We start from the raw sequence: 27,968 nt of genomic DNA, 5'->3' as shown, positions 1-27,968 counted from the left end.
TGCGCCCGCTCCGCCGCCGAGTCACCAGGAAGGCCCCGGCGGCCCACCCCGCCAGCGCCCCACGCGGGGCCAGCGCCCCCCGCGCCGCCAGCGCCGGGTACCTCACGGCCGCCCCGCTGGCCGCCCGGGGGCGGGGCCGGCGCGCGGGGACTGCGCCTGCGCGGCCGGCCCTCACGGAGCCCGGGGAAGGTTGCGCCTGCGCAGTCGGCCCACTCCGGCCCGGGGGCGGGACTGCGCCTGCGCAGTCGGCCCAACCCAGCCCTGGGGGCGGGGCGACGCCTGTGGAATCGCCCCTTCAGCGGCGCCTCGGCACCTAGAGCCGCCCGTCCGGCCGGGCCCCGGGGAGAGGCGGGCGTGCGGGCATTGCGCCTGCGCGCGCCGGCCCCGCCCCCGGCCCCGCCCCGGCCGCGCGGGGCCCTGGGAGGGGTGCAGCGTCCGGCGGCTGCGGCGGCGGCGCGGGAGGGGCCGGGGGCGGACAAAGCCGAGGCCGATGAATGGGGCGCGTCCGCCTGCGCGGCCGTGGGGTCCCCGCGGTGAGTGCGTGGCTCGCGTCCCGGGCCGGCCGTCCAGGCGCGCCGTCGGGGCCGGGGCCGGGACCGGAGGGCCGGGGCCGGACCCGGGGGCCGGGGGCTGGAGGGCGAGGCCGGGGTCGGGCCGGGCGGGCGCGGGGTCGCCTGCGCAGGGCGGGGCGGGGGCGGCCTGCCGTGGTGGGGACCCCGCCCGGGCGGCGGACTCGGCCTCGGTGCCCGGACGCCGCTCCAGCTGCGCGCCCTGCGGCCGCCGGCCCGGCTGACAGCGGGGCACCCGGGGCGCCTCTTCCGGCCGCGCGGCCGGCGGAGCGAGCGCGAGGCGGTGGGAGCGGGCGCGGACGCCGGGCCGGCCGCGGGCGAGCACGGGGACAGGCGTGCCGGCCGGCGTGGGCTCTCCGGCTGACCACGCGGCGTGCCCCGGGCCGCAGTCGCCCTGGGGCGGGGGTCACCGGCCAGCAGACAGGTGCCCGATGAGTGTCCGTCCTGAGGGCCTCTGCCCTCCGCCACCGCCACGGATCGCCTTCCACCCTGTGCCTTTCGGGTGTCCCCCAACCCCGGTACAGTATTTCATTTTCTGTGCGCTTCCAGGAAGGGGCAACCGGGGCCTCCTTCACACGGCTCAGCACACGAGACGCTCCTCATGTCTGCACGCTTCTGATGCTTCTTGGTTGCTGAGCGTGTTTCTGGGTATGACATTCAAGTGTAAGTAGTCAAAGCCCGAATGAAGCTGCAGAGCAGAATTTCGGTCGTTTTTCCAGTTGCGGTGGTTTTTTTTTTTTTTTGACCCAAGTAACGATGGAGTCATTTATCTTTTTTTCTGTGACCCACACCATTCTGCCTGCTTAAGAGAATTGCCAGCCCCCTAGACTCTCGGTGCATTTTGAGTGACAGTCCGTAGACACACGTAATATGCATCTCTCTGCAAGCAAGCCTCTGCCCAGCTGGGCCATCAGGAGACGCTTCTGTGGGCATTCTCAAGTTTGTAAAAAAGGGAAGTTATTTGTTTTGAAGTGAACTCTGATCAGATCAAGTCCATAGTATTGAAAAACGCATCTCAGACTTGCGTGAGACCAGTTTGCTAAGGCATTCTTGTGACTTTGTGTATTAACTTTTGATGTCTTCTCTACGTATGGTGTTAAAATTAGGAGAGGAGGAAGGATTTAGTTGGAGTTTTTAAAAAGCGCTCTGAACAAGCCAAATTGCAGTTATGACTTAATTTCCACGCAGAGTTGTCTTGTGAGAGGAGACTGCTCTCACCAGTTCATACCCGGGGCCTGCCACGAGCTGTCTGTGCCGGGCGCACGCTTCCTGTAATCCTTAAACAGATGGTATCGGCTTGTGGTGGTTTACATTTTCTCAGGAAAAGATGTGGCACAAGTTAAGAGATTCTATGAATCTTCAGGAAGTTAACCTCCTGTATTGGAAGAAAGCACAGACACTGAGTCCACATTGCCGCACACGTACTGTTAACCCTGATGTTTTGGGGCATGAAAAGTCTGCCCTACTTTTTCATGTCACCACACACAGAAGGAGGTTCGTGAGTGGCTCACGCTGTGGAGGAGTGCTCCTGAAGCGCTGGGAAGGGTTTGAGGGGAACCGTTAGGGCCGTGGATTGAACCCTGCGTCTGTGCAGAGGAGCCGAGGCAGCTGTGCTCAGGACATGGTGAAGAGCGTGTGTGTTGTCTTTCAGATCCCTGCCCGGCGTGGAAGCTGGAGAGAGAGCAGACCTGGGCAGCGGCGCTGTGGGAGCACGAGGTGCTGTGGCCGTGGTCAGTCTGTCCTCCCCGTGTCTCTCTGCCCGGCCTCAGCTCCTTCCTCCCAGCTCTGCTCTGATTCCCTCCTTCAGTGTGAGGACTGCCGGCGAGGGCAGGGGGCAGTGCTCGCAGGCACACGGGGGCGCCTGCCAGGGTTGGCTGGGGCCCCTCCGACTGTCCTCAGCAGCGCCGGTTCCTCCTAAGCTTCTCTGCACAAAGCAGGCGACTGAGAGGTGACCATCATTCTCCTGGTTACTGCCTGACGTCTAATGTAAGCTGTAGGAGGCATCATCTCTGTTTACGGTTGGTGTCTTACTGAATTCAGCCGCACGGAGTCCTGCCCCGACCACCCCGCAGCCTCCCGTCTGGCCTCCCGTCAGTGTCCGGGTGGCGGCAGACTTCCTGTCAGGCAGCTTCCAGAGCCTCGGCCCCTTCCACTTCCCTGTCTTTCCCTCCCTCCTCCCTTAGGCTCCGTCCCTGCCTGATTTTCGTCACTCTGAAGCATTTAGATCACGTCTAGCTAACTATCTGATGTGTGCTTTTGGCAGCTGGTATCCTGGAAGGCACGGTTAGGAATGAAAGCAGGCCTTTTCTCCTTCCTCCTGTTTCTGAGGTGGAGGGCCCGGGAGGGCTGGAGGTGCCTGCCTCCACGCGAGGCTTCTCGCCTCTCTCCTCTCGCCTGGCGCCGTTCTACCTGCTGGGGCAGTGGTGCATGTCCCGGTGGGGATGGGCAGAGAAGGCGGAGTGAGCTCTCCAAGGAAGATCACAGGCAGGCATGGGTGAAGGTGATGGGCAGTGCAACAAGCGTGCTCTCGGAAGACTGCTTGGAGAGGAAGGGACCTTTGCATCCCGCGCCGAGGGGCCAGGAGTGGCGGAGCGGAGGCCCTGCGTGAGGAGCGGCCTTGAGCTGCGGAGCCCGGCCCCTGCGTTCGGGCCGTCTCCTGTCGTGAGCCCGTCCCCCACCTTGCTCAGGTGCTCACCCTGCTTGGGTTCCGCTCTCCTTTGGGTGAAGCCCTTGTGGCAGCCACCTGCCCCCTCAGCGAGGTCTGCGCACCCCAGGAACCGGAGAGGCCGGGCCTGGGGCGGGGCATCCCCTGCTGACCCGCCGCTGCCGCAGGGGCTCCTCAGTCCGCGCAACCCTGCCCGGCCCGCCCCAAGCCCGCAGGTCTAAACGTAGGGCCCGTCCTCACTCAGGGCCCGGCGACTGAGCCTGCCCGCGGTTGGCCTGCTGGGAGGGAGCAGCCCAGGGCGCGTGCTGTTTGGAGCAGGAGCTTGGGTGTCGCGCAGTCGCACGCGGACACTTGAACCATGTCCAGGGGCAGCCCGCCGCGGCGACCCATCAGACCTGTGGCTGGTGGGACCACCCGCTGCCCCAGAGAAGCCGCTGGTACTGAGTGGAGGGCCCTCGAAGCCAGATCAGAGCCAGCCGGGCGGCCCTGGTTTGTGAGCCTCAACATCTCGGGGTGGACGGGCCACGGCCCCGCACGGAGCCCGTGTGCCTGCTCGGGCCGCGCCATGTTTCCAGCGCGGCTGCGTCGGGGTGCCCGCGGCGTCTCGAGGAGCTGGCTCCGGGTCTCCCGGTTCGGCCCCCGCAGTGTGCTCTGGCCTCCGTCCGGCTCTTGGGCTCTGTGCAGCCAGTCCTGGGTGGTGGCTTGTCTGCACTTGAGGCGGCTCCTCCCCGGGAAGATGTTAGCCGTGGCCCTGCATCCTCAGCAGGTGTGGCTCACTCTCAGTGTGGACCAGATCTGCACCGGTAGCCTTGGTGGGAAGGCTGCCACATCTGAGGGCGAGGCCGCCGGGCGCAGGGCGGCACTGGTGCCCCAGCTGTGCCCGGCAGCTCCCGGGAGCCCGGGGCTCGGGCTGCAGGCTGGTGTGCGTGTCCTGGAGGCTGGGCGGTGGCTTGGGAGCAGGTCCAGGTGCCGCTGCTCCGGCCCTGAGCTGCAGTGCTGGTGTGCGTCCCCCGCCCGTGCTTCTGGGCTCCGAGGAGGCAGCAGGGGCCGCAGCACGTCGCCGCTGAGCATCCTTCTCTTCTCAGGAAAGGCAGTCCAGCGGTTCGCACTCAGCACGTCAGCACGCTGCCTGCGAGGGCCCAGGTTCAGTCCCTGGTCAGGGACCCAAGGTCCTGCGAGCTGCACGCCACCCCCCTCCCCCAGAGGGAGAAAGAGGCAGAGGGCCGTGCTCGCCCCAGCAGCGCGGCCGTGGAGGGAGTGAACGGTAGTCCTCACTGCGTTCAGCGGCCAACCCGCAGTCTGGTCTCCCCACTCGGGACGTTGACTTTTTAAAGAGACGAGGCCAGTCGTCTTGCAGAAATGTCCCTGTGTCTGGGTCTGTTTGCCATTTTCTCCTTTGCTGTTGACAGTTGACCCTTGAACAACACGGCGGGCAGTTGGGGGCCACCCTCCGTGTGGTCAGCAGTCCGAGGATAAGTTGCAGCTGGACCCTGTGGTCCAGCTGCTCCACCCGTGGGTGCCACCCGCCGGGGACCCTGCATCTTCAGGCGGCGGTGCTGGGCCTCCTGTGCGCCGCCCTCAGACTGTCCTGTCGGGACAGACCCCGCCCGGGCTCTGGTTCCTTCCCCTGCCTTTCACGTGCTTTTCCTCGCCCGTGACACTCGAGGAAGGCGGGACGCTGCGCCTTCTCCCCTCGTCACGCCTTTGCAGGGAGCGGTGGCTGCAGTGTCGTCCCCCCCGCCCCGCCCCGTGGGGGGTGTTTTCATTTCTCCTCTTGATTCTTGAGCATCAGTGCAGACAGGCAGATCCAGCCGTTACGTTATAGCCTGCTGAGGTCTTCCGTCTCTCTGTTGTACGTTCAGACAGTTGTGACCGACTGTGGGATCCCCGTGGAGCCGGCTCCTGGCGGCACGTCCTTTCTGCAGCCTTTCCTGTTTCCAGAGCTGCAGTCGGCTCTTTCTGCAGAGCGCTGTGGCCCCCGGCACTGCAGGAGGGTGTTTAGAAACCAGAGTCCAGGGGCCGCTGTGCTCAGTGTGCTCGTGGGGCACTGCAGCCTTAAGCGCGGGTCTGGTGCACAGAGCTAGGGGATCAGTGTCTAAAACATCAAGAGTCCATACTGATGTTTTCAAGACAAATTTAAAATTATATAGTTTTACTTAATTTCTTTGTTTTTTTAAATTATATCTTTTTTGTATCCTGAAAACCTTGATTCTTAATGGCATTGGCATAGTTACATTTTGTTTTGTGCTAAAGTACATATAACCCAGGTAAAATGAAAACATTATGTTGCTGCTGCTAATGAAATCACTTAGCAAAATTTAAGGTGTTTTTTTGTTTTTAGTACGTATTCTGCTTCAGGTGAATAAAATCCTGTGTGTGAAAGCCCCTTCGTGAACATTCTTTGTTTGCAGTATGGTTGCTTATTTGATACACCTTTAGATTTCACACTTGAAATTTTCTATGTTTTAATGTAGAGGTAATCACACCGCTCAAAAGTCAATTTTCTATGTTTTCTGGAGAAGGAAATGGCAGCCCACTCCAGTACTCTTGCCTGGAGAATCCCATGGAGGGAGGAGCCTGGTAGGCTACAGTCCATGGGGTCGGAAGAGTCGGACGTGACTGAGCGACTTCACTTTCACTTTAGATTTCACACTTGAAATTTTCCGTGTTTTAATGTAGAGGTAATCACACTGCTCAAAAGTCAGCATTATATAAAAGATACGATCAGCAAGCTCACTCGCATTCCTGTCTCCTCCACTGTTTATAGGAACCATTTTTATTTCTGCTTCATCCTGCAAAATAAGGGTGTAAGTTGCTTCAGTCATGTCCAACTCTCTGTGACCCCATGGACGGTAGCCACCAGGCTCCTCTGTCCATGGGATTTCCCAGCAGGAATAGTGGAGCGGGTAGCCACGCTGTCCTCCAGGGGATTTTCCTAACCCAGGCGTCAAACCTGCGCTTCTTACGTCTCCCGTGTCTGCTGTGCCTCCTGCGTTGGTTGGCAGGCTCTTTACACCAGCACCACCTGAGAAGTGCCAAAATCAGCTCTTCAGACAGACAGTAATGCTCGTAACTCACCTGTTTCTCTCCTGTCTTTTACGTCATGAAACCTCACGAGCACTGTTTACTGTGTGTGTCTCGCTTTTTCCCAGTGGTCTGTGTATGAACTGGGCTGCCCTGGTGGCTCCGCTGGTGAAGAATCCGCCTGCAGTGCAGGAGACCTGGGTTTGATCCCTGGTTTGGGAAGATGCCCTGGAGAAGGGCATGGCAACCCACTCCAGTATCCTTGGCTAGAGAATCCCATGGACAGAGGAGCCCGGCTGGCTACAGTCCATAGGGTCGCAAGGGTTGGACGAGACTGAAGCGACTGGGATGCGCGTATGTGCCAGGCCTTACTCGCGGTGTGAGTGGTTTTGCAGCCTGGCTGTGGAGCTGCAGCGCCTGACCTGGGACAAGTGTTGCTATGTGTCTATTGAGGCGGTCTTCAGCGTCTGTCCCTGGACGTGGGGTTCCTGGGTCCTTGGGTGAATGTGGCTTGGTAGGGGGCTCCAGAGTCCTCACTGGGGTGGTGCCAAGCTTTGGGCCCTTCCTGCCTGGGTGGGTGAGATGACTTGAAGTTTTTCCTTTAATCTGCTGCGTCTGCAGCATGAGGAATGGAGATACTTGGTCGTGTATTTTTGGTGTTGTGGCAGGTGAGGGCCTGCACAAAAGCTGGTCTCTGTGTTAGGAAGCTGTTGAGTCCGCGGCGGGACATGCGCACATGGGATCCTGCTCTGACAGGCACTCCTGCGTTACAGCAGCCTGGAAGGCGCTTTCTTTAATTCTCAAAATGAAAAATAACTGTATGTTCCCCAAGTCAGAGCACACGCCTGGAATTGAGACTCTTCCACACACGGTATTTGTTCTAGCCCGTGGAAGGATCCTCTGGTCGGCTGCCTCTGCCTTTAGGCGCTTCGCCCTCGGAGCTGAAATGCGTGCAGTCATCTCAGCAGGCCTGGGCTCTGGGTCCGTCCTCTGCACTCCTATCCTCCCCCGTCTCTGCTCAGTTCAGGGGGCTGTGCTCCCTGCTGAGCGGAGCCCCACACCGCTCACCACCAGCTTCAGAGTGACCCTCTGGCTGTCATGGGGTGGCGGCTGCACGGCCCCACGCAGGGAGGCCTGCCGCGTCTGTCGGAGGAGGAGGCTGTTTCACCCGCTGCCCCTGATCACCCTGTTTGACCTCCATGTTGATGATTTTCCCGTGGGCTAGTTCCTACTTGCTGGACATGGAAGCTGGACCGCAGGACAGCTGGTTCTGGATGCCACCCAGGTGCCATGACCGGGGGCCCTCACCTTTCAAGCCAGAGATGCTCCAGAGCTCTGGGACGGGTGACCAAACCCAAGTTGTTCCTCACACCCGTGTAGAATTATGCCCAGCGCCTCAGGTGCATAATCCTTCTGCGGTGTGAGAACTAAAGCCAACATCCTTTTTTGTCTTTCTAAATATTTGGTGCGAAAATGGTAGAAAAAGTAGTAGGAAGCCGCTAGAGCCAAAGGCAGCATTTTCCCTAAAACAGAAACGTCGGGGCTTCCCTGGCCGTCCAGTGGTCGGGCTCTGCGTCCACCGCGGGGGGCGTGAGTTCAGTCCCTGGTCAGGGAACCGAGATCCCCGTGCAGCCAAAAGGAAAGAAATAGAAACATCCCACTTACGATGTTGAGCTAGTGTGTAGAGAGCTGGTCCAGCCATAGAGGAAGACAAACAGGAAGGCAGCGGGCTCCCCTGACAGCCCCGTCCCGGCGCGCGCTGGTGCTACCCCCGGCGCCAGACTCTCCCGTCTGTGCCAGGAAGGTGCTGGCGTTAGCCCTGGAGCAGGCCCTCGGGGCTGGCCGGGCCGGTGGTGGCGGGTTCCGTCACCCGGGCGGTCCCTGCCGGCGGCACTGCGGTCCCATGAGTCTTCCCTGCTCCTGGTCTGCTCGGGGTGGGCGGTGGGATCAGGTTGCTCTCTGGGGAGACTGCTTCCAGCAGATTGTTGCCCCCTCGCACGGCGCCTCGTGTGTGGCCCCCCGGCGCTTCCCCCAGGGGTGCACCCAGTGCGGGCGTTAATCAGCACCCCGAACGAGATGGAGCCATTCGGCTGAGTTCCTGCGTCTCTGTTCACGGGCTGGACGTGGAGTGGGAGCCCTGCCCTGGCTCTCTGGTGCTGTAGCTGATGTAAGGAGCTGAGGGTGAATTTCTCTGTCACTTCTCAAAAGTAGTAGTTCCTATCATCCTCCAGAGGTGACCGATTGAGGGTTTTATTTGGGATTATGCATTAATAGACTTAAACATTTGATGAGTTTTGATGTATAACGTTGACCCTTACTTACGTTCAGATTATCTCATTTTTGGACGGGGGAGCCCTTCAGGTTGACACCTTGGATCCTTCCCGCGCTGCCCTCGTCCACTCGCAGGGGTCCTGGCTCCCCTGCTCCCCAGAGCATCCTCGGCTCATTTCGTGGCTTCCCGCCCCTGGCCCTCGTGGTCCTCGGGAACCTTGGCTCCTTTAGTGGGAGATGTGTTTGAGAGCTGTAGTCTGGAGGTCGCGGGGGTCGCTGCTCTCAGGACTTTGTACCGAGCAGAGCGGGGTGGGTCCCACTCCCAGGGCCGCGGGATGCGCATCTGGCCTTCCCGGTCCATCTCTGCGAGGACAGGGGGACCGGGGCCCGCCTCACCAGCTCTGCACGCGGCCCAGTCCTTGCTGAAGGCACATCGGTGCCTCTAGCCCAGGGACCCACGTGTCGTCCAGCCGCTCCCTCGGCTCAGGGCCAGCGCTGTAGCCGCACGGCGCCCACTGGCTCTCCTGGGACGCTCAGGCAGTGCGTTCTGCAGGGAGACGCCCTGAGCACTCCGCTCTCCAGTCGACTTCTCAGGAAGGACTCAAGGAAAGCTGTCTCCCGAATTCCTGCTTGTTGGTAACGGTGTCTCTGCGTCCTTGTACTTGGATGTCAGGTTGACTGGAGGCAAAATGCTTGACTCACGTGGTTTTCCTTGAACGTGGTAAACATGTTACTCTGTCGTCTCACAGCGTAAAACGTTGCTGTCAGACCCGTGACAGATTGCTTTCCCTTACAGATGGCCCTGGTTTTTGCCCGAATGGCCTTTCTTTTCAATCCAGTGGTTTTCCTGGGATATGCCTGTGTGCTCACGGTTACAGGCACATGGTCTCCGCCCTCTGGCTTGTTCTCCTGTTTCTTCAGTAACTTTATTTGTGTGCTGAATTGCATGCCTGGCTGTGCACAGGCCCTTCTCTGGTTGCTGTGAGCAGGCGCCGCTCTAGTTGCGACGTGCAGGCTTCTCACTGCCGTGGCTTCTCTCATCGCAGAGCACGTGCTCTGGAGTTCGTGGACTCGGGAGTTGGAGTTCCTGGGCTCTAGACACAGGCAGGGTTTAGCTGCCCTGTGGCATGTGGAATCTTTCTGGATCGGGGATCAGACCGGTGTCCCTGCGTTGGCAGGAGGACTCTTCACCAGGGAAGCCCAGGATGCCTTTCAGTACACCTGTTTATTCCAGAGCTGTCAGTAATCTGTTCTCTTGCCCCGTCCCCCTTTTTTGTGGGGAAACACCTTGATTATACACATGTTGGATTTTCTTTACCTAAGTTTTAAATTAGTCAGCTTCTTCTGAGTCTTTTTTTATCCGTTTATTTCTTTTTCATTAAAACTTTTTCTTTCCTAAACTCTTCTGTTAACCTTACGCAATCCTCTGCGAAGTTTATCTGTTCTTTTGTTGCTTGTAACTTAGTCTTTATTCTAAAATGACATTTTACTTTTATTTGTAATAGTTTCTTAGGATCTGTAAGCTCATCTCAGTGTTTTTCTGTCTTGATTTATTTCGTTCTTTTGTATTATTTTCTTAATTTTGTTAGCTTCTTTTGAAATAAGTTACTCAATTTCACTTAACCTGTGTTTATGTTTTTCTAGCGTGATTTCATCACCTATAGAGATGTTTTTCCGCCTTCATTACTTTTTCTCTTATCCTTCTGTAGGATTTAATCTTAACCCTTTTCTGTTGTTTATTGTATTGGTTTCTAGTGGTGCTGTAACAAATTATCACAGACTTGGTGGTCGAAGGCAGCACACATCCGGAGGCCAGCAGGCTGCGCTCTGGGCCCTGGGCCTCGGTCACGGTCCTGCCAGGCTTCCCTTCAGGAGGCCTGGCAGAGGGTGGCTCCTCGCCCTTCACTTCCAGACGCCCCTGCGTCCCTGCGTGTGGGCCCGCCCTCCATCTTCAAAGCCAGCGACCCTGCGTCTCTCACCTTCCACAGGCATATTTTCATGTCTCTCCTCTGCCTCTTTGTTTCACTTTTGAAGACCCTCATGACAGCATTGGGTCTCCCCAGATAGTCCAGGATTCAGTTCAGTTCAGTCGCTCAGTCGTGTCTGACTCTGTGACCCCATGAACCGCAGCACGCCAGGCCTCCCTGTCCATCACCAACTCCCAGCGTTCACTCAAACTCATGTCCGTTGAGTCAGTGATGCCATCCAACCATCTCATCCTCTGTCGTCCCCTTCTCCCCCCGCCTCCAATCTTTCCCAGCATCAGGGTCTTTTCAAATGAGTCAGCTCTTCGCATCAGGTGCCCAAAGTATTGGAGCTTCAGCTCCAGCATCAGTCCTTCCAATGAATATTCAGGACTGATTTCCTTTAGGATGGACTGGTTGGATCTCCTTGCAGTCCAAGGGACTCTCAAGAGTCTTCTCCAATACCACACTTCAAAAGCATCAATTCTTCGGCGCTCAGCTTTCTTTATGGTCCAACTCTCACACCCATGCATGACCACTGGCTATGAAAAACCATAGCCTTGACTAGATGGACTTCTGTTGGCAACATAATGTCTCTGCTTTTTAATATGCTGTCTATGTTGGTCATAACTTTTCTTCCAAGGAGCAAGTGTCTTTCATGTCCGTGGCTGCAGTCACCATCTGCAGTGACTGTTCCACTGTTTCCCCGTCTGTTTGTCATGAAGTGATGGGACCGGATGCCATGATCCTCCTTTTCTGAATGTTGAGTTTGAAGCCAACTTTTTTGCTCTCCTCTTTCACTTTCCTCAAGAGGCTCTTTAGTTGTTTGCTTTCTGCCCTAAGAGTGGTGTCATCTGCATGTCTGAGGTGATTCATATTTCTCCCGGCAATCTTGATTCCAGCTTATGCTTCATCAAGCCTAGCGTTTCTCATGATGTACTCTGCATATAAGTTAAATAAGCAGGGTGACAATATACAGCCTTGACGTACTCCTTTCCCGATTTGGAACCAGTGTGTTGTTCCATGTCCAGTTCTAACTGTTGCTTCTTGACCTGCTTACAGATTTCTCAAGAGGCAGGTCAGGTGGTCTGGTAGTCCCATCTCTTTCAGAATTTTCCAGTTTGTTGTGATCCACACAGTCAAAGGCTTTGGCATAGTCAATAAAGCAGATGTTTTTCTGGAACTCTCTTGCTTTTTTGATGACCCAACGGATGTTGGAAATTTGATCTCTGGTTCCTCTGCCTTTTCTAAAACCAGCTTGAACATCTGGAAGTTCACGGTTCACATATTGCCGAAGCCTGGCTTGGAGAATTTTGAGCATTACTTTGCTAGCATATGAGATGAGTGCAATTGTGCGGTAATTTGAGCATTCTTTGGCATTGCCTTTCTTTGGGATTGGAATGAAAACTGACCTTTTCCAGTCCTGTGGCCACTGCTGACTTTTCCAAATTTGCTGGCATATTGAGTGCAGCACTTTCACAGCATCATCTTTCAGGATTTGAAATAGCTCAACTGGAATTCCATCACCTCCACTAGCTTTGTTCATAGTGATGCTTTCTAAGTCCCATTGACATCACATTCCAGGATGTCTGGCTCTAGGTGAGTGATCATACCATTGTGATTATCTTGGTCATGAAGATCTTTTTTGTACAGTTCTTCTGTGTATTCTTGCCACCTCTTCTTAATATCTTCTGCTTCTGTTAGGTCCATACCATTTCTGTCCTTTATCGAGCCCATCTTTGCATGACATGTTCCCTTTTTAAAAAAAAAAAAAAAAAATTTATCTCTAATTTTCTTGAAGAGATCCCTAGTCTTTCCCATTCTCTTGTTTTCCTCTATTTCTGTGCATTGATCACTGAGGAAGGCTTTCCTATCTCTCCTTGCTATTCTTTGGAACTCTGCATTCAGATGCTTATATCTTTCCTTTTCTCCTTTGCTTTTCGCTTCTCTTCTTTTCAAAGCTCTCTGTAAGGCCTACTCAGACAGCCATTTTGCTTTTTTGCATTTCTTTTCCATGGGGATGGTCTTGATCCCTGGCTCCTGTACAATGTCACGAACCTCATTCCATAGTTCATCAGGCACTCTGTCTATCAGATCTAGTCCCTTAAATCTATTTCTCACTTCCACTGTATAATCATAAGGTATTTGATTTAGGTCATACCTGAATGGTCTAGTGGTTTTCCCTACTTTCTTCACTTCAAGTCTGAATTTGGCAATAAGGAGTCCATGGTCTGAGCCACAGTCAGCTCCTGGTCTTGTTTTTGCTGACTGTATAGAGCTTCTCCATCTTTGGCTGCAAAGAATATAATCAATCTGATTTTGGTGTTGACCATCTGGTGATGTCCATGTGTAGAGTCTTCTCTTGTGTTGTTGGAAGAGGGTGTTTGCTATGACCAGTGTGTTCTCTTGGCAAAACTGTTAGCCTTTGCCCTGCCTCATTCTGTATCCAAGGCCAAACTTGCCTGTTACCCCAGGTGTTTCGTGACTTCCTACTTTTGCATTCCAGTCCCCTATGATGAAAAGGACATCTTTTTTGGGTGTTTGTTCTAAAAGGTCTTATAGGTCTTCATAGAACCGTTCAACTTCAGCTTCTTCAGCGTTACTGGTAATAGACTTGGATTACTGTGATATTGAATGGTTGCCTTGGAAACGAGCAGAGATCATTCTGTCCTTGTGATCACATGGACCACAGCCTCGTGTAGCTCAGTGAGTCGTTTTCCGTTAATTCTGCTGAGCGGCCCGGACGCGGAGCCCGGCGGGTCCCTCGCGCCCGCTGCGCCCTGTCCGTGTCGCTCCTGTTCCCGTGCGCCGCTGAACCCCGCGGCGTTTCTCTGCCAGCAGGACATCGTTTGCCCTTCTGCTAGTCGCCTGGTGACGCACTCTGTGTGGTTTTGCTAGCGGTGTTAGCTCATATTAATTCTTGTAGGAATATTTTTGCTGAGTATTGAATTCTGGTTTGGCTTTTTTTTCCCCACCACAACTCTGAAGACGTACTTCTTTTGTCTCCTGGTTTACATTGCTTGTCTTGAAAAGTCAGTAGTCTAGTTATTTTTTCTTGAAACAGTTCCTGGGGCTGTGTTGCAGTGTGTATTAGGAAAATGAGTATAATGAGCCTGTGCGCTCATCACCCAGCTTTGACAGACAGACAGTCAGACAGACGCATGGCCATTCCAGCTCTGTGTCCCCCCTCGGTTATTTCAAAGCAGATACCAGAAGTTGTGTTTCATCTGGACGTTCTCCAGTTAGTGTCTTGGAAAGACGGGATTCTTTAAAAAGTCGTATCCACAGTATCTTTATACCTTAATAAACTAAAAATTACGTCAAATGTTCACTCAGCGCCCAGGCCTCCCGTCTCGCCTGAGGAACGCGCTTGGTCGTCTGCTGACTCACACGGGACTCAAGCGGTTCGTTAGAGAAGCTGGGTGGTCTGTCCTGCTGCAGAAGCCCCGTGGTCTGGATTCTGCTGATGTCCTCCCGCTGGCGGTACTGAGCTAGGTTCCTCCAGCCCTCCTCACTGTTATCTCTGTGCTTTTTCTTATTTTTAGCACTTTTTTTTTCTCTTTAAATCTTGCTTGGGGTTTGTAGGGATTCTTGAATCTGTGGCCTGAAGTCTGATCAAAACTATGCTTTTCTTATTACACTTTCTTTTCTTATTCTTCTCCGTTATGGCACATCAGAGCATATTCGACAGGAGGCCCTGGTTCCTGCGTCCTGCGTATCCTGGCTTGCGCCTGCTCACCCCAGACTCCGCTCCTCCTGCCCCCGCAGCCACAAGTCTGGCCTCTTGGTGACTGTTTGTGTCTCACAGGTGAGCTCGCTTGTGTCGCACTTCAGGGTGCACGTGTGAGTGAGTGTCCGGTAGCTGTCTCTCTCTGATGTCACTTAGTGTGACCCTCTCCAGGCCCACATGTGTCACCGCATTCGTAGCCGCACCCCCTCCTGCACGCGTGTCTTCTGTGCACCGCCCCCAGCCCCTCGGACCTCCAGCGCTCCAGGAGCAGCAGCCTGTTTGCCCTGTGTGCCCCGGACATGTTTCTCAGCCTCTCTGTGCCCCTGCCCTTTGGTGTAGAAGGAGACACGTCACACTGAACCTTCCTTGAAAGACTGTCACGTGGCTTAAGTGAGCCCGCGCAGGCTGAGCAGGTAAGAGAGGCCCGAAGGAAGCGGTCCATGCCATCACCCCAGGCTGTGGCCCCAGGAGTCTTCGGAGAGCCTCAGCGTCAACCGAGAATGGGACGTTTGCCTCGAAGGGAGACGAGCTGGTTCCTCGAAGACCTGAGAGGAGCGGGCGAGGTCGTCCAGGCCAGAGGCGCTGTCCGGGCCGGCTGGGTGGGAGGGAGCTCAGGGCAGCCGAGCTTGCTCTGCGGCCTTCCTAGGAGAGCACCTCTCCATGGAGGCCTCAAGACCTCTCGCACAGACGCCCGTGGCTTGCCCTTCTGCCTTGCGAGGGTCCTCGTCAGGAGTAGGAGCAGAGACGATACTAAATGCGTTTCTTCACCCAGTGGCCGTATGGTTTTCCTCCTTGCTTTCTGTCGACCTGGTGCATTCTGTTGGTTGATTTTTAAATGTTAAACCAAACCTTCTGACACAGCCCACTTACTCGTGGAACATTATCTTCAACCTAGTGCTGAATTTGACTTGTTACATTTTTCAGAACTTGCCACGTTTTCTTAAGGTTGTTCTGTGATCGTAGGGACGTGACTCTGACTCTCTTCCTGTTATGTCTTTGTGGGTCTTGGTGTCATGGTGGTTGAACCTTGTTAAAAGACTTGGGGAATGTTTCGTCTTTTATTTTCTGGAAGAGTGTGTTTCACCAGTAATTTGTTTTTTTCTCTAAAGTTTGGTGAGATTCACGCATGGAACCATCTGGACCTGGAATTTTAAGAGAAGGGACTAGGCAAAGGGCTGCTCAGGCTGCAGTGTGAGGCAGGCGTCATGACTGCTATGCGACAGCGACGCGTCTCTTTAGTGAGTCTCCGTCGTGCGTGGCTTTTCGGGATTTACCTGTTTCACCTGAGCTGCTGAATTTACCACCATGAAGTCGCTCGGCCGTCTGCTTGCCGCCTTTTTGTGTGTGTAGGCTCTTTGGTGGCAATGCCCACTTTCATTCTTGCTGTTGGTAGTTCCTGTCTTTTCCATTTTTTTCTCTTACTAATCAGTGTAGAAGTTTGCCAATTTTTTTGATCTGTCCAAAAAACCAGTGTTCGGTTTCATTGATTTCCACCGCCACCCCCTCCCCCGCCTCTTCCCCACTCCCCCTCAATTTAATTGATTTCAAATCTTTTCTCGTTTTCTTCACTTTGTTTGCTTCAGGATTAAATTGGCTGTACTTTTCCTTGGGACTTTTTTCTTTAACCCCTTGGCTTCATACATGTCTAAGTGTTACTTACTTAAAGATACTTGGATTTTTCCAGATACCGTTCTGATGTTGATTTCTCGTTCAGTTCCCTTTTCCGAGGCCATTCTTTGATTTCAGTTCTTGTGAGTGTATTGCAATTTGCTTTATTGTCCAGAGAAGAGTCTGTCTTGATGAACAGTCTGTACCCACCTTGAGGCCACATGCATTCCACTTGTTTGCACTGTTCCATAAATGTCATTGAGGCAAGGTTTGATGGTAACGTTTTCAACTCTTCTGTTACCTTTACTGGTCTTCTGTCCGCTTGTCCCGTTAACTGTGAGTAGGGACGTGGGAGCCCAGCTGCCTCCGGCCCGCGGGGTCTGCTCCCTGTCTGTGGAAGGTCCCCTGTGGTCCGCTGCGTTCGTGCGCCCTCGCCGCGCAGTCCCGTGGCCCCGCCGGCGTGCCCGGGTTGGGGTTAGCACGCTGCACCTTCCTGTCTTTTTGCTTTGAGCCTCTCTCTCTCTCTCCATGTGTAACGTGTTTTTGTAGGCGGCGTGGAGTTAGCCTTCCTTTCGCCCTAGTCTGCCAGTCCCTGCGCTTCCTGGGCCGCAGCCGTATGGCCTGTGAGCAGAGGCGCTCTCCGTGTCCCCCTCCCTGGCTCTGTGCACAGAGTGCTTCGCGTCTGGCCGCCTGCGAGTGCCCTGGTGCCCCACGTTGGCTGTTGTCCGGCACCAGCTGGCTGTCGTTCCGTCCGCTCCTGACGTTGCCGCCTGGAGTCGTGTTCAGAGCCATGGGGTCCGGGCGGCCCAGAAGACTGCTCCCACTCACAGCAGCCCAGCTGTCACCTGTGTCTCTGACTGAGAAGCTTCAAAGCCAAGGTTCCCGCAATAAAGCGCCGGGGCGGCTCCTACAGCAAGGCTGCACTCACTCACATTTACAGGTTTATTATACGGAAAGGCGGAGAAGGCGGTGGCGCCCACTATTATACAGAAAGGGGAGAAGGCGGTGGCGCCCACTCCAGTACTCTTGCCTGGAAAACCCCATGGACGGAGAAGCCTGGTGGGCTGCAGTCCATGGGGTCGCTAGGAGTCGGACACGACTGAGCGACTTACTTTCACTTTTCACTTTCATGCATTGGAGAAGGAAATGGCAACCCACTCCAGTGTTCTTGCCTGGAGAATCCCAGGGACAGGGAGCCTGGTGGGCTGCCGTTTATGGGGTCGCACAGAGTCGGACACGACTGAAGTGACTTAGCATAGCATATAGAAAGGGGCTTCCCTCATAGCTCAGACAGTAAAGGAGACAAGGGTTCGATCCCTGGGTCGGGAAGATGCCCTGGAAAAGGAAATGGCAAAGGAGTCTGGCGGGCTACAGTCCATGGGGTCACAAAGAGTCAGACACGACTGAGCGACTTTCACTGTGTGAAAAGGGACACAGATGAACAGCCAGATGAGGACGCACAGGCTCCTGCGTGCAGGGGTGTCTGTCCTCGTGGAGTTGGGGTGCATCACCCTCCGGACCCGTGGGTGTGTTCGCTGGCCTAGCAGTTCCCCAAACCCCGAGCTGTTGGGATTCTGCTGGGGTTTTGTGCTGTGGGCCTGAGGAGTGTCCGCTCGGTCTCCAGGCCGTGCTGGGGGTCGGGGGCTGAGAGCTGGTTTCTGACCGTGGTGTGGTCTTTCTGCTGATGAGCCTCCATCATCGCCTCGCCAGGACGCAAGGTGTTCCTGTCACTCGGGAGCTCCTGAGAGTCTTAGGAGCCCTGTGCCAGGAGCTGGGGCACAGACCCGCACACACGCATGTGTCACACTCCCCCACCTTGGGGTAGCTGGCATACGGTGAGCTGTACTCAAAGGGTGGACGTGCTGAGCACACACACACTCCCCTCGTGTTCATACACGTGGGCAGCTGCTGCGCAGAGGCACCTTCACACACAGTGAGTCTTCAACAGTTGCAAAGGTGTTCTTTTGTTGAAAAGGATGATCTTTTCAACAAACGATATTTGAACAATTCATATACAAAACACTGAATTTGAGTCTTTCAAAGATCTAAATATAAAACAAACACAGGAGAAAATCTTTCTTAGATACAGCTCCCAAAGCATAATCCATAAAAAAATTAATTGCTGGGGACCTCCCTGATGGTCCGGGAGTTAAGAATCTGCCTTGCAGTGCAGGGAACTCAGCTGTGGTCCCTGGTCTGGGCCCTAAGGTCCTGTGTGATGAGAAGCACCTGAGGCTGGAGCCGCAGCTCCAGGCCCGCACATCACAGCCAGTGCCACAGTGCAGGGCGCGCGTGCTGCAGCTGAGACCCCACAGGCCAAGTAAGGAGTTCTTTTTCTTTTTAAAGAACACGTGGTTTAAAAAAAGCAAACTGGTAAACTGGACTTCATTAAAATTAAGAGCCTTTCCTTTCAGAGAACACTGAAAAGAGTGAAAAGACAAGCCACAGACTGGACTCACACACCTGATAAAGGGCTTCTCCAGACACGAAGGCGTCTGAGGACTCGGTAATGAGGAACTACACGATCCATAGGACATAGACAAGACACGTGAGCAGATGCTCCCAGTGGAGAGAAGCAAATGGCGAATAAGCCGTGAAGTGTTCAGTGTCGTCATTTAGTCATTTAGCTGAGTCGTGTCTGACTCTTTGCAGCCCTATGGACTGTAACCCACCAGGCTCCTCTGTCCATGGGATTCTCCAGACAAGAATACTGGAGAGGGTTGCCATGCCCTCCTCCAGGGGATCTTCCCAACCTAGGGATTGAACCAGGGACTCCTGCATTTTCAAGTAGATTCTTTACCACTGAGCCAGCAGGGAAGCCCACCTAATTAGAAGGGCTAAAATTGCAATGATGGGCCTCACCAAGTCTTGGTATTTTCTCTTTAAAGAAAAAAATTCAGTTTTGGCTGTGCCGGGCCTCATGGTCGCGTGTGGGCGCTCTAGTCTTGGCGAGCAGGGCTCCTTGCGGTGGGTGGGCTTCTCGCTGCAGTGGCCTCTCGCTGCAGACCACAGGCTCGAGACCTTGGGCTTCAGTGGTGGCCGTGTGCAGGCTCAGTGGTGGCGCAAGGACTCAGTTGCTCAGAGCCATGTGGGGTCTTCCTGGACCAGGGATCGAAGCCACCCCCTGCATTGGCCGGCAGATTCTTTACCACTGAGCCACCACGGACATCCCTTGGTGTTTTCTCTTTATGATCTTTTCTGACGTTTTGGGGCTTATAACAGCATGGATATGTTACTCCCAGATCCCTAGTTTACCCCTCTCCCCTGTCGCTCCCCTTCGGTGACCATAGGTTTGTTTCCTATGTCTGTGAGTCTATTTCTGTTTTGTAAATAAGTTTATTACCTTATTTTTTTTCACGTTCTACACATACCATACTGAATGAAGTAAGTCAGACAGAGCAATGTCACATTTTTCTCTGTCTGACTTACTTCATTCAGTATGGTGATGTCTAGGTCCCTCTGTGTTCCTGCAGATGTTATTTCATTCTCTTCAATGGCCAAGTAGTCCTGCATTATGTCGTAGCCCGCCTCCTCCATCCGTTCACCTGTTGACGGAGATTCCGGTTTCTTCCACGTGTTGGCCGTTGTGCACAGTGCTGCTGTGAGCACTGCGGTGCGTGGGGCACAGACGTGTGCCCGGGGTGGGACTGCAGGGTCACGTGGCTGCTCTGCTGGTGGTTTTTTAAGGAGCCTCCATGTTCTCCGTAGTGGCTGCACCGGTTTGCATCCCGCCAGCAGTGGAGCCGGGCTCCCTCTCCCCACACCCCCACCGTGGATCATTTGTAGACTCTGGATGGCGGCCCTGTGACCAGTGTGAGGTCGCACCTCACTGTCATTTCCTGCTACTCTGATTATTGGTGTTGTTGAGCATCTCTCCATGTGCCTTTTGGCCATCTGTATGTCTTCTTTGGGGAAATGTCTATTTAGAGGATATTTTCTTTCTTTTTTCTTTTTACCACCACCAGGATTTTATTCTTAAATAAATGCTCAGCCTCAGGCCTGGTTAGGCAGACAGCAGAAGAAGGCAGACCGCAGGCCCCTTGTCCGTGGGAGCAGTGGGATGGCCCAGGGAGGCAGAGACTCCGAGAAGGTAAGCAGGGCGCTCGGGGCAGGAGAGGCCGACGGAGAGGGTGTTTGGTCCTGTGACTGGGCTGTGAAGTCAGGAGCAAGCAGAGTCTCACCTGACCGTTGTGGGATCTCTCTCACACATACTGAGGCTGACGTATCCATGACTGGATTTTAAACGTGAGCGAGTCCTTGTCTTACTCGATTCCATCTGTTGTAGGTGACGCAGAAGGAGCACCATGCCATCAAGCCACCAGCGTCGCCGTGCCCGAGACCAGCAGGTCCGCCCCGTGTGCGCGCACGTCTGCCCCGCGATGCGTTTACCGGGAGAACTCCGGGAGCGGCATGAGGTGACACGCTCACGAGTTCGCCCGTCCACTGCTCAGTGAGATTCATGCTTAGCGTATTCATAAACATCCTGAGAGAGAGAGTTCTTCGGGCAGAACTGAATAGTTATGGTCAGTCATGGAGAACCAGCGGGAGCCTCGTCCCCAGGGAGCAGGTGATTCGGAGAATACAAACTTGAAAATAGAAGAGGAAGATGACTCGCAAACCCCTAATCACAGTGTGGAGAGAATGGACTTGGGAAGTGAGCCGGAGGCCGGGAGGCAGGTGGGCCGCGGCCGGGAGCAGGCGGAGGGCGGCGAGGTGGGCTGCGCGGGCCGGCCCCCCGGGCGGCGCGCCTCCCCCGAGCCCGAGGACGACTACGGGGCGCTGCTGGCGCAGTACAGCAGCACCCTGTACAGCGTGGCCATGGAGGCCGTGACGCAGAGCCTGCTCTCCGGCCGCGGCCTGGGCTCCAGGAAGAAGTCCCCGGCCTGGAAGCACTTCTTCATCTCGCCGCGGGACAGCACCAAGGCCGTGTGCACCTACTGCATGAAGGAGTTCAGCCGCGGCAAGAACGAGAAGGACCTGAGCACCAGCTGCCTGATGCGGCACGTGCGGAGGGCGCACCCCACCGCGCTGGCGGGGGACCCCGCCCCGGCGCCGCGCCCCGGGCCCCCGCCCGCCGACCCCGGGGGCCCGCTGCTCCCCCGGGCGACCTCCAAGGGCCCGGCTCCCCTCCAGGCGACGGAGGAGGCCAGCTCCGCGGTCTCTTCCGAAGAGGCCGCCTCGGACGCACTGGCCTCGGAGAGGTACGGCCGGGACGAGGGCCCGGCGGGGCCGCCCGCGCACGCGCCCCCCCTGCACTGCAGCGAGCCTGCCGAGAACGGGGCGGAGAAGAACCTGCCCCTGCCGCGGAGCGGGTGCGGGTCCCGCCGGCGGTCGGCCGTCTGGAAGCACTTCTACCTGTCGCCCCTGGACAGCTCCAAGGCCGTGTGTGTCCACTGCATGAACGAGTTCAGCCGCGGCAAGAACGGGAAGGACCTGGGCACCAGCTGCCTCATCAGGCACATGTGGCGGGCGCACCGTGCCATCGTGCTGCGCGAGAGCGGCGGCGGCCCCGGGGCGCCTGCCCCCGGCCCCGCGCCGCCCCTCGGGCCCGCCCAGCCGCCGGACGCGGAGCCCGGCCCCCTGCCGGCGTCTCCAGGGAGGGCGCTCCAGGACCCCGCCTCCGCAGCCTCCTCCCCTGACCGGCCGGCAGAGGAGCTGCCGGTGCTCTGGGGCCACGGGGCCGCGGCGTCCCCCTCCTCCGACGCCGGCGAGGCCTCGTGGGGGTCGTCTCCCGAGACGCAGCCGGGTGGCGCGCCGAGCCCTCGGCCGCGGGAGCCGGGCGCCGTGTTCCAGCAGAACAAGAAGGTGATGAAGCGGCTGAAGTCGGAGGTGTGGCACCACTTCTCGCTGGCGCCCACGGACAGCCTTAAGGCCCTGTGCAGGCACTGCGGCTGCGCCATCAGCCGGGGCAAGCGGGGCGACGTGGGCACCAGTTGCCTCATGCGGCACCTCTACAGGCGCCACCCCGAGGTGGCCGGGGGCCAGAAGGGCTTCCTGGGGGCCGGCCTGGCCAGCTCGCCCTATGCCACCCTGGCTTCCGCCGAAACGTCCTCCTCCCGGTTGACAAACCTGCCGACCATGGTCACCAAAAACCATCAAGCTGTGTTTCCCGTCAACAGCAAGAAGACCTCCAAGCTGTGGAACCATTTTTCTATCTGCTCCGCAGACCCCACGAAGGTCGCGTGCCTGCACTGTGGCCGGACCATCAGCCGGGGCAAGAAGCCCACAAACCTGGGCACCAGCTGCCTGCTGCGGCACCTGCAGCGCTTCCACGGCGGCGTGCTGAAGCCCGAGGGCGCCCGGGCTGCCCCACCCTCCCCTCCTGACACCCAGGCACCCCTGGGCGGGCCGTTGGCAGGTGCCGCCGCCTCTGACGACGGCAGCGAGAAGTTTTACGATTCTCACCCCGTTGCTAAGAAAATCACAAGTCTCATTGCTGAGATGATCGCCCTTGACCTCCAGCCGTACTCGCTGGTGGACAACGTTGGCTTCAATAGGCTGCTGGCATACTTGAAACCTCAGTACTCCCTGCCCCCGCCGGCCTACTTCTCCCGGACGGCCATCCCAGGCATGTATGAGGACGTGAAGCACGTCATCATGGCACACCTGCAGGAAGCCGAGAGCGGCGTGGTCCACTTCACGTCGGGCATCTGGATGAGCAGCCAGACGCGGGAGTACCTGACCCTCACGGCGCACTGGGTCACCTTCGAGCCCGCGGCCCGGCCGCGCTGCGAGGATCACCACTGCTCAGCGCTGCTGGACGTGTCGCAGGTGGACTGTGACTACAGCGGCAGCAGCATCCGGAAGCAGCTGGAGTGCTGGTGGGAGGCCTGGGTGACGTCCACCGGCCTGCAGGTGGGCATCACCGTCACCGACAACCCCAGCATCGGGAAGACGCTGAACGAGGGGGCGCGCTCCAGCGTGCCCTGCTTCAGCCACACGGTCAACCTCATCGTCAGCGAGGCCATCAAGAGCCAGAGGATGGTCCAGAGCCTGCTGAGCACCGCCCGGAAGATCTGCGAGCGGGTGCAGCGCTCGCCCCGCGCCAAGGCCAAGCTGGCGGAGCTGCAGCGGGAGTACGGGCTGCCGCCCCACCACCTGCTGCAGGACGTGCCGTCCAAGTGGAGCACGTCCTTCCACATGCTGGAGCGGCTGCTCGAGCAGAAGCGGGCGGTGAACGCGCTGTCTGCCGAGTGCGACTTCCGGGAGCTGCTGAGCTGCGACCAGTGGGAGGTGATGCAGTCCGTGTGCCACGCCCTGAAGCCCTTCGCCGCCGCCAGCCGGGAGATGAGCGCGCACGTGTCCACGCTGAGCCAGGTCATCCCCATGATCCACATCCTCACCCGCAGGGTGGAGATGCTGTTCCAGGAGACCATGGGCATCGACACCATGCTCCGCGCCCTCAGGGAGGCCATGGTGAGCCGCCTGTCCGCCACGCTCCACGACCCCAGGTACGTGCTGGCCACCCTGCTGGACCCGCGCTACAAGGCCTCCCTGTTCTCCGAGGAGGAGGCGGAGCAGTGCAAGCAGGACTTGATCAGGGAGCTGGAGACGCTGGATCCTACCTCAGAGCCCACGCCCGTCCCCAGCGGCTGCGAGCCGGGCTCCCCGCCCCGGGACTGCACCGGCGAGGAGAGCCTTTGGGCACTCATGGCCAAGCTGAAGAAGAGCGAGCGCGGAGGGCGGCCCAAGGTCCCCGAGGACATGGTGCTCGCCTACCTGGAGGAGGAGGTGCTGGAGCACAGCTGCGACCCGCTCGCCTACTGGAGCCTCAAGAGGGCCGCCTGGCCCAGCCTCTCCGCCTTGGCTGTGCGCTTCCTGGGCTGCCCCCCGAGCATCGTCCCCTCCGAGCGGCTGTTCAGCACGCCCCCCGAGAACGGCAGCTTCGGCCAGTCCAGGCTCCTAATGGAGCATTTTGAGAAACTCATCTTTCTGAAAGTGAATCTTCCCTTAATATGCTTCCAGTACTGAAGAGCCCGCTGGAGCCACCCGGCGAGCACGGCGTCTGCCCAGGCTGGCGCTCGCCACAGCCGGCCCTGCAGGACGGCAGGCCGGGCGCTCAGGTCCACGGCCGCGGGAGGGGCCGCCCGGCCCTCGCTGTTGCGGCCACACGTGCCTTAACCGGTCCTTCAGGCCAGGTACCACGGTGTGTGTTTTCAGAAGTCCACTAGAAGCAGCTTGTCTCGTCAATGATGAAATACGATGATTGGGTTTTCATTCGTAACTGTAAGGTTTTTTACAAGTTGGGGATCAGTAGTTTGTCTCAGTAGAATGGCAGAGGAGAGGTGAGCAGTTTTATTCCGTAGGCTTTTTATTCGATTATGTAAAAATCAGATCAGGTACTGTATTTTAGTTAAAAATTGCTTTAATTGCAACAGAACAGCCTTTGTGGCTGTCAAATAAAACCTGTAAATAGGAGGTGGAGTTGAAGCCATCTTGGCCGAGCAGTTCCTGACTGCGGCTCTGCAGGGCGTTGAGGGGGACGGAGCGTTCTGGGAGGCAGCTGTCGACCACGACAGAGGCGTGGCATGGGCACCAAGCCTGAGCTGACGTGACGAAGGGTCGGTCGCGCAGGGTTTCCGGAGAGCACGCGCCCGTTTCAGGGTCTGCTGTGCCGCGTGGGCGGCTGGTGTGGACACCCCCACGTGTGGTGTGCACCGTGTGGCCAGCGCGCGGCGCAACACGCTTACAGCCTCCTGTTGGTGAATCTCTGAGCCTCTGACTCAGTGGCTCTACATCATGAAGCTGTCTTGAAATTTGTGCACTGACCCCCAAGTTGATCCAATTATGTACACAGTTCTTTTTAGAAGAGGTGGCTTATTAACAGGGAAGAAGATTGCTATGTTATGGTTGTAAGAATAGCCTTAGGCGTTTAGATTTTCTTTTATAAAATAGGGAGGATTCAGCCATCAGTGGGGTATTTTAGGATCCCAAGGACATCAGAATGGATTATCAGTCATCAGGTTTTTTTTTTAACAATAATATGTCTTCAAAGTTTTTGTCTCAGCGTCTAGAAAAGAATTCATTTTCTTACTTCAAACCAGTTAAATATTCTGGGTGAAACGAGTCACTGATTTGCCTATGACCTTTTAGAAAAGTTATTGTTTTGTTAAAATACTGTATCTGTTATTAATCTGAATTTGCATTGACTATGTTTTTAGTGTATTTATAAATGGTGAACTCAGTTTCTGAAATTAAACTTTTTATTTGCAATTTTCTACTGCTGGAGGATACTGGCTTTTTATTCTCAGGATAATAAAACAATCCTACTCTTAGGGGCCAGCATGTACAGAAACTACCCTCAACACAGCCTTTAAATCTTCATGTTAGCCGCAGATGGGACCTGGGGGAAGTGGAGGTAATTCTTAAGCAGCATTTCTAATAGCAGCAGTGACATCCGAGAACCTTCCGGGGCGTGTGTTCCGAGCAGGCACTGCGACCCCTGTGCTGCTGGCGGGAAGAGCAGCCAGTGTGGAGACAGTGCGGAGGGCCTCAGAGTTGGGACTGGGGCTGCCTGTGGTCCAGCGGGCCACTCCCGGGCGTTTTTCTGAAGCAGAAACATTCATTTGAAAAGACAGATGCAGGGCCACCAGAGTGCCCACCCACACAGGAGGGGGCGAAGAAGACGCGTGTGTGTTTATACAGTGGAAGGTTAGCCGTGAAAAAAGAAGTCTTGTCATTGCACCAACATGGATGGATCTGGAGGGTATTATGCTCAGTGAAATAAGTCAGAGAAAGACAAATATTGCATCATTCCATGTTTTCAGTTCAGTTCAGTTCAGTCGCTCAGTCGTGTCCGACTCTTTGCAACCCCATGAATCACAGCACGCCAGGCCTCCCTGTCCATTACTAACTCCTGGAGTTCACCCAGACTCACATCCATCGAGTCAGCGATGCCATCCAGCCATCTCATCCTCTGTCGTCCCCTTCTCCTTCTGCCCCCAATCCCTCCCAGCATCAGAGTCTTTTCCAATGAGTCAACTCTTCGCATGAGGTGGCCAAAGTACTGGAGTTTCAGCTTTAGCATCATTCCTTCCAAAGAAATCCCAGGGCTGATCTCCTTCAGAATGGACTGGTTGGATCTCCTTGCAGTCCAAGGGACTCTCAAGAGTCTTCTCCAACACCACAGTTCAAAAGCATCAATTCTTCAGTGCTCAGCTTTCTTCACAGTCCAACTCTCACATCCATACACGACCACAGGAAAAACCATAGCCTTGACTAGACGGACCTTTGTTGACAAACTAACGTCTCTGCTTTTCAAAGAAATTCCATGTTTACGTGGAACCTAAACACAGTGAAGCGGGAACACACTCACAGAGAATAAATGTAGTTTCCAGAAGGGAGAGGGTGAGGGCGGAGTGAAGGAGGCGCGAGAGGTGCAGACGACAGGCCTCCACACCGTGAGTCTGGGCCGTGACGTGGAGGGCGCCTCAGCGGGAGCACCGTGCAGGCGTGTGGTGGCGCAGGGCGCCTTGGCCTCGTGCCATCCTCGGTCGGTGTGAAACGAGGGAATCACTGTGGTGTTTGCTTGTACTGTACGTCAGCTGTACTTCCATTAGGAAGACTCAAAATGAGAGAGGATCTGGGAAGACGGTGGAGGAGGAAGCCCCAGGAGTGCACGTCCCTCCCAGACAGCAGGCGCCAGCAGGATCTGACTCGTGGGGGCTCTGGAGAACACGGGAGGCTGAGACTTCAGGGCACGGCTGGGCTCGGGGTGGGGGACATGGGGGGGTGCAGCACAGAAGCAGCTGTGATGCAGCAGCCGTGCGTGCCTCCCGGAGCAGCTGACACAGCTGGCAGCAGCAGGCACGGGGGAAGGGTCCTGTCCTCCAGATGCTGAGGCCCTGTACGTGCTCTGACCGCGAGTCACTGCGGCTGGCCTCCGGGGGGCGGACGGGGGGGCAGCCGCCACTGTTGCTGCGCTCCCCCTCCATGGCTGCAACTCGCCACCCTCTTCTGAAGTGACTCCTAAAGACTCCAACATATTACATAATTGCATATATGGGGAGGACTTGAAGGTGACTGTGCTCCGGGGAAAGGCTCAGGAAAGACTTAAGAATCCATTAAGTTTACACCTCAAACTGATCCTTTGCACAAAGAGTGCCTACAATAATCAAAAGCCAAAGCACAAAGCTGGGGGAAGAGAAGAATCTGATTTCTGGAGTTACCAGATTGTTATATTAAAATGTCCAGTGCACAACAAAAAAATCACAAGGCATACAAAAAAAAAAAGTCTGGTCCTCTCAAAGGGAAAAAGTAACACCACAGAGTCTGTCCCTGAAAAAAGACGTGAATATACTAGACAAAGACTTTAAAACTGCAGTCTTAACAATACTCAAAAAACTAAAAAGACATGGAGAAAGTCAGTAATGTGTGAACAAAAATGGAGATATTGGGACTTCACCTGACGGTCCGATAGATAAGCCTCCACGGTCTCAATGCTGGGGGCCTGGGTTCAATCCCTGGTCAGGGAACTAGATCTCATGTGCCACAACCAAAGTTAGCACACACATTTGGTAACCTCAATTAAATGGGCCAATTTCTTGAAAGACACAATCTGCCAAAAGTCACACAAGAATTAATCATCTTCCCAAACAGAAAGCTCCAGGCCCATATGAGTTCACTGGTGAATTGTATCAAACATTGAAGGAGAAATTACACGAATTCTCTACAGTCTCTTTCAGAGGACAGAAGCAAAGGGTTAGTGCCTAACACTTCCTATGAGGCCAGTATTACCCTAAAACCAAAACCAGACAAAACACTGCAAGAAAAACTGCAGGCCCACGTGCCTTAAAGAAACTCTCCTTGAAGATAACAGGAGAAAACCCCTAGGTGACCTTGGGTATGGTGATGACTTTTTAGATACAACTTGGATGGATGAAATCACTAGTTAGACTGCTAAAAATAAAAACTTACGTTGACAGTGTCAAGAGAAAGAAAACAAGCCACAGACTGGGAGAAAACATTTGCAAAAGACATAGCTGAAAAAAAGACTTATCATTCAAAATATACAAAGAACTCTTAAAACTCAAGAAAACAAGGAACCTGACTGACAAGTGGACTTAAAGACCTCAACAGATTCCTCACCAAAGAAGATACATAGATACCAACCTGATGTGTAGAGCCGACTCACTGGA

The 27,968-nt window shown here is 55.7% G+C and overlaps 1 protein-coding gene across 6 annotated transcripts; it reads left to right on the top strand.

The window, feature by feature from the left end:
• The first annotated feature begins 377 nt into the window (after positions 1-377).
• ZBED4 (zinc finger BED-type containing 4) lies at positions 378-25,052 on the top strand. 6 transcript variants are annotated; one of them, XM_070371413.1, is made up of 5 exons: positions 392-533; positions 14,171-14,301; positions 14,395-14,636; positions 19,797-19,921; positions 20,117-25,052. In XM_070371413.1, exon 5 carries the CDS (start codon positions 20,362-20,364, stop codon positions 23,800-23,802), a length of 3,441 nt encoding a protein of 1,146 aa, XP_070227514.1. In that variant the 5' UTR covers positions 392-533; positions 14,171-14,301; positions 14,395-14,636; positions 19,797-19,921; positions 20,117-20,361; the 3' UTR covers positions 23,803-25,052. The 6 variants fall into 6 exon arrangements, with proteins under 6 accessions (XP_070227513.1, XP_070227516.1, XP_070227514.1 ...); XM_070371416.1 differs by lacking the exon at positions 392-533 and adding an exon at positions 13,750-13,976; XM_070371415.1 differs by lacking the exons at positions 14,171-14,301; positions 14,395-14,636 and adding an exon at positions 1,119-1,232 and having other exon boundaries at positions 389-533.
• The last annotated feature ends 2,916 nt before the right edge of the window (positions 25,053-27,968 follow it).

This window comes from Bos mutus, chromosome 5, assembly GCF_027580195.1.
Source record: "Bos mutus isolate GX-2022 chromosome 5, NWIPB_WYAK_1.1, whole genome shotgun sequence".
NCBI lineage: Eukaryota > Metazoa > Chordata > Mammalia > Artiodactyla > Bovidae > Bos > Bos mutus.
This window is presented reverse-complemented; position numbering and strand designations above follow the sequence as displayed.